Source organism: Arachis hypogaea, chromosome 14, assembly GCF_003086295.3.
Source record: "Arachis hypogaea cultivar Tifrunner chromosome 14, arahy.Tifrunner.gnm2.J5K5, whole genome shotgun sequence".
Lineage (NCBI taxonomy): Eukaryota > Viridiplantae > Streptophyta > Magnoliopsida > Fabales > Fabaceae > Arachis > Arachis hypogaea.
In genome coordinates this window covers 136,903,814-136,910,083 of record NC_092049.1, presented here as the reverse complement: position 1 = coordinate 136,910,083, position 6,270 = coordinate 136,903,814, and the positions used below count along the sequence as shown (strand labels likewise).

Below are 6,270 nucleotides of genomic sequence, written 5' to 3'. Positions count from 1 at the left end.
ATGTTAAGAATATATTATTTCCATCTTAATTATTCAAGACATACTCTCTTTTAGTTCTCTATTTCAACGTTTAATTCCTCTCAGACAAGTTTTCAAATTGTCTAATTAGAATAATCATTGTAGGGCCCAAAAAAATGAAAAAAAAAAACACAGATGGGCCAAGCCCATAACCTTTTTCCTTCTTTTCTTCTACTCTAACGGCACAAAGAACCCTTGAATCCAGCAATACACACACGTTATTACATTGCTTCAGAAATCCTCATCGCCAATACTCTGCTGATCTCTCCTTCTATTGTCACTTCTTCAACAATAATTCCATATATTTTTATTTCAATTAATTTTACTATTCTTTTTCTACACTAACTTTATTATACCCTATCAAGTATGCTCTCTTATGTTGGTATTATTCCAAAACTCCATTAAAGTAGCCTAAACTTAAAGAAGAGGGAGATAATTTTTAATTCAAGTATTACCAATTATCAAGTCATTAAGGTGATTCTTTAACTTAATAATTATCTATATCTTTAATTTTTGTCATGTTTATAATTATGGGTATTAATAAATCCGAAAATTTAGGGTTAGGGTAAGATAGAATTTGGGATTATTTGATATATAGATTCTATTATATCAATTGATGTTAAGATTAACTTATTAGAGTTATTATTGTTATGTTTGCGGTATTAGATACTCAAGGGAACCACTCTCCTTGCTTGTTGGAACATATGGAGTAGAAATTCTTCTCTTGGATTTTAGTATGTGAGTAAACTTTGTATTTATAGTTAAATTTTAGCATTCACATCATTTTTATAACTATTGAAAATAATTTTATAATTTATTATTTAATTATTTACTAACTTATTTGTTAATATGATGTTTATGTTAAATATTTTGCAAAGAAAATTTCACTTGAAACATGATATTTTACGTTGAAATGAATGAAGTGGTTATTTAAAAAATTAAACTAAAATATAAATATTATCTTGCATATAAACTTTGAAAGTAAATTTAGTATTGAATTTAGATAAAGTTATTACATGAATTATTACTATTGAATTGATGATGTATTTATTGATTTGTTGACAACCTTTAACTTGATCATAATTTGTATGTCAAAATATTTTGGAAGGTTCTATGACAGAAACTGCAGCTAGCGGCAGTAAGCGCTAGACTTGGTGCACCTTGTCAGTATATAATTGCATTTTTCAGGACCATATGAGATGAAATGGTTCCTGTCTGTTTCATGTCCACAAAACTAGTGGAACATGTCTGTTTCAGAACCCATACGAAAGAAAATAACCTAAGTGTGATTTCTGTCTGTTATTTTGACTTTCTGGATTAGATAACCTTTCGCGTATATTGTTATAAATAAAGAAGTTTGAATGTTTGATATTTATAATTAATTATCATTGTGTTTGAGTATAATTTTTTCACTATTATTAAGGTGAATTTATTTTAGCTGAGAGTTTACTAATTATACAACTGTCTCTTGTGGGGCTATAGATGCTCTGCTTACTCACTGAGTTGCAAAACTCACTATGTTGTTCTTCATTTTTTTTCAGATATGGGCATCGATCCTAATCCAACTTCATCAATTTCGCTCTAGTTTTGTTTGTGTTGGTGAGCCCTTTACTGTTTAAGGGCTTGATGTTTTGTATAAATAGCTTTAAAGCTCTTTAGACTTGTTAAACTGCTCCATGTGACACAGGTAGGATCCAACTTTAGTGACTTGAGTATATTGCTTTGTAAATATTCTAGTAGATGAAGCTAATAGGCTATGCTTTGCTGTAAATATTTAAGTCGAATTTTATATAAATATGCTGAGTATGTTTAAAATATGAGGTTGAGAATGTGTTGCCTTTTAGTATAATTGGAAATTCTATTTGTTCCGTTTTCTATAATATCGATTTCTGAGGCTTGCTTGGGAAGATTTTTCTAAGCGTCAGTCACGGTCAGATTGGGTCGTGACAAATCAGTATCAGAGCTCAGGTTTTCCTATGTAATATGGAGCAGTTGTCCTATAGTAATGTGTAAATGGAAGCTGGCCCATTTTCACAAGTTGTGATGTTACTAAGGACTTGTAGGAATGTTCGTAAAATAAGGTCTTTAAAGTGTGTTTTCATTGTCTTCTGTGTTTGAGCTTATCTGTATTTGATATAATCATTCATTCTTAGGTGGAAGATGCCACCTAAACGTCGTATTGTACTCCACAAGTAGGAGCGCGTAATGCTCCTAATGTTGAAGCTAATAGAGCACCTTCTCCCCTACTCAGTCAATGGGGTGGTGGTCGTAGAAGACCAATAGGGCAAGGCAGAGGTGCGTCTATCACAGAAGAACTATGAATGTTGTTGCTGAGATACGAGGACTTCATCAAGTTGTCAATAATCTAGTAGAGTCCTTGACTGATCGAAGAGAAGTTAGAGCCCTACATTCTCCGGGGCCAAATGTCCTTAATAAAGAAAACCAACAATCCCTTGGAGAACGAGCTGTCACTCTCCAATCTTTCCTTAAGCTGAATCCGCCTACTTTCTCTGGAAATCTTCTGGAAGACAATCCTCAGTTCTTCATTCACAGCTTGAACAAAGCTTTTCGAGCCCTCAGATGTCCAGATGACACAGCGATGGATCTAGCTACATACAATTTAACAGGACATGTTTATCATTGGTATGAAACACTTCTTCAAAGTAGAAGGGCACGTCGAATGCCACCTATTTTGTGGGATGAATTTGTTAAGATCTTTTTGGAAAGATTCCTTCTTACTAGCATAAAGGAGAAAAATGCCGCTGATTTTGAGAAGTTGAGGCAAACTCCTGGTATGTCTGTGATGCAATATGAGAATAGTTTCACCGAGCTTTCTAGATATGTTGAGCACTTAGTGACTCCGGATATCATGAGAGTCAAGAGATTTGTTCGAGGACTAGAAAATCCTTATTTCACTGCTCTTTCACCCATGGTTGGGAGCATGACCTATTCAGAAATTGTAAATGCTGCTTACGGTATTGAAGCTGGATTGGAGGAAAGGAGAGTGAACAAAGAAGAAATTGATAAAAAGAAAAGGATACAAGGAGCATTTTCTAAAGGATCAAGCTATGGGGGGCATATCAGGTCATCAGAATAGCCCACAAACACAATCAGGTAGGGTTAACCATTCTGAAGCTGGCTCAAAGGGTACCTCAGCTTTGGGGAGTCGAGCTAGGAGTGCATCTAAACCAAACATGCAGAGATCTAAGCCTTCAAAAATTCTTAGGTCACCGTGTCAGCATTGTGGGAAATATCATTCTGGAACGTGCTTCAAGACTACGAGTGCATGTTATGGTTGTGGACAGACTGGTCTCTTTCGTAGAAATTGTCCTCGTCCTCAGGAAAGTTCCATTCAGAGTTCAGCACTACCTGCCACATCCACACCATCTTTTTCAGCTATGTCGCCTGGAAATTCTTTAGCTTCATTAGTTAAGGGCGCAGGTAGAGGATCTGGGGGTCGAGGTTCTAACAACAAAGGTGCAGCACAAGGTGAAAAATGTCAGTCACAGATTCATGCTTTAACCCGTCAGGATGCTTAGGCTTCAAATGCAGTGATAGCAGGTACCTTACAAGTTTTCTCCTTAGATGCTCAAGTATTGTTTGATCCGGATTCTCATCACTCTTATATATCCCCATATTTTGCATCTTGTTTAGATAAGCAAGTTTAAGTATTAGACTGTCCATTTTATGTTGGTACTCCATTTGGAGTTTCTGCAATAATTCAATATGTTTATCGATCTTGCATTGCTAGAGTGAACACTGTTGATACCTTAGTTGATTTGATCCTTCTTGAAATGATGAATGAATTTGATGTCATCTTGGGTATGGATTAGTTATCCTCTTATCTTGTCGATGTAAGTTGCTACTCCAAAATAGTGAAATTTTATATTCCGGGCATTTCACCCTTTGTTTTCTTTGGTTAGGGTTGTTCTACCTTGGCTAATCTTATCTCTTCTATGAGTGCTTTACACTTGATGGATAAAGGAAATCAAGGATTTCTTGCAGTAGTTAGGGATGTTGAAGCCAAAGTACCTAGCATAGATCAAGTTCCCGTGGTTAGGAAATTTTTAGATGTGTTTCTAGAGGAACTACCAAGCATACCACCAGATCAGGAGGTAGAGTTTTCCATAGACTTAGCCCCAGGGGTTTCTCCTGTGTCAATCCCTCCTTATCGCATGGATCCTGCGGAATTGAAAATTCAGTTGCAAGAGCTATTAGACAAGGAATTTATCCATCCTCGTACTTTTCTTTGGGGAGCTCCGGTCCTCTTTGTAAAGAAAAAGAATGATTCAATGCGATTGTGTGTCGATTGTCGACAACTTAACAAAGTAACTATTTGTAATAAGTATCCCTTACCAAGGATTGATGATTTGTTTGACCAACTCCAGGGAGCTTCTTGTTTTTCCAAGATAGATCTTCATTCTGGATACCATCAGTTAAAGATTAAGGGAGAAGACATTCCAAAAATGGCTTTTCAAACTCGATATGGGCACTATGAATTTTTGGTGATGCCCTTTGGTTTAACCAATGGCCAAGTTGCTTTTATGGACTTGATGAACTGTGTATTCAAGCCTTTTTTAGATCACTTTATGATTGTATTTATTGATGACATTCTAGTGTATTCCAAGAGTGAAGAAGAACATGAACATCATCTAAGAGTTGTTTTGCAAACTCTAAGAAATCACAAACTGTTTGCAAAATTTTCTAAGTGTGAGTTTTGGTTGGACCAAGTAGCATTCTTAGGTGATGTTGTATCAAAAGATGGAATCAAAGTGGATCCAAAGAAAGTGGAAGCCATCCAACAGTGGCCAAGACCTACATCAGTAAAAGAGATCCGTAACTTTTTAGGGCTGGCAGGCTACTACAGATGTTTTGTCAAAGATTTCTCAAAGATATCAGCTCCTTTGACCAAGCTGACTCAGAAGAATGTAAAATTTCAATGGACTGATGAATGTGAACAAAGCTTTCAAAAGCTTAAGAAGTGTTTGAATACTGCCTCCCGTTCTAGTTTTACCTTCAGGATCCGGAGGATATTCGGTATATTATGATGCATCTCGGGTCGGACTTGGATGTGTTCTTATGCAGCATGGTAGAGTCATCGCCTATGCATCTAGACAACTTAAGAAGCACGAGCAGAATTACCTAACTCATAATTTAGAAATGGCCGCAGTGATTTTTGCCTTAAAGATATGGAGACACTATCTTTATGGTGAAACATGTGAGGTTTATACAGATCACAAGAGTTTAAAGTACATCTTTCAACAAAAAGATCTTAACCTCAGACAACGTAGATGGATAGAGCTGCTTAAGGATTATTATTGTACCATCTTATACCATCAAGGTAAGGCTAATGTAGTTGCTGATGCATTGAGTAGAAAATCTATGTGTAGTTTGAGTCACATTGCTCTATCAAGGAGAACTTTAGTGCAAGAGATTCACAAGTTGGAATCTGAGGGTGTATACTTTAAGCTCGAAGGGTCAGGACCACTCTTAGCTTATGTACGATCTCAGTCCTCTCTAATAGAACATATCAAGTCTGTGCAAGGTGATGATCCAAAGTTAAGAAAGCTAATGGAAGACGTTCACAATGGGAAGAACTCAGATTTTTCTCTTGATCAAGGTGTTTTACGTTGTGGTAATTGTTTATGTGTGCTAAATAACAATGACTTAAAGAAAGCTATTATGGAGGAGGCTCACAATTCTAAATACACCGTTCATCCGGGCACTAATAAGATGTACCAAGATTTGAAGCAATTGTTTTGGTGGGAAAGCATGAAAAAAGATGTAAGTACTTTTGTTTCTCATTGTTTGTCTTGCCAACAAGTTAAAGCTGAACATCAAAGGCCTGCAGGGTTGCTACAACATATTGAGATACCTGAATGAAAATGGGAGAGAATTACCATAGACTTTGTGATAGGTTTACCTCGTAGTTTTAAGGGCTACGATTCAGTCTGGGTGATAGTAGATAGAATGACGAAGTTAGCTCACTTCCTTCCTGTGAAAACTACTTATACCGCTGCCCGATATGCTAAACTTTATGTTGATGAGATATTCAAGCTTCATGGAGCCCCAGTGTCCATTATCTCAGATCGTGGGCCACAATTTAACTCTCATTTCTGGAAATCCTTTCAAAATGCACTTGGAACAAGAGTAGATCTTAGTATAGCCTTCCATCCACAGACGGACGGACAATCTGAGAGAACAATTCAAATTTTAGAAGATATGTTGAGATGTTGTGTTTTGGATTTTGGT

The 6,270-nt window shown here is 36.3% G+C and overlaps 1 protein-coding gene across 1 annotated transcript; it reads left to right on the top strand.

Annotated features, from left to right (window-relative positions):
• Nucleotides 1–231: 231 nt before the first annotated feature.
• On the top strand, nt 232–3,843 carry LOC114925124 (uncharacterized). The gene is made up of 4 exons (XM_072216133.1): nt 232–492; nt 685–756; nt 1,560–1,617; nt 2,172–3,843. The coding sequence occupies exon 4, from the start codon at nt 2,336–2,338 to the stop codon at nt 3,113–3,115; it is 780 nt and encodes a 259-aa protein (XP_072072234.1). The 5' UTR covers nt 232–492; nt 685–756; nt 1,560–1,617; nt 2,172–2,335; the 3' UTR covers nt 3,116–3,843.
• The last annotated feature ends 2,427 nt before the right edge of the window (nt 3,844–6,270 follow it).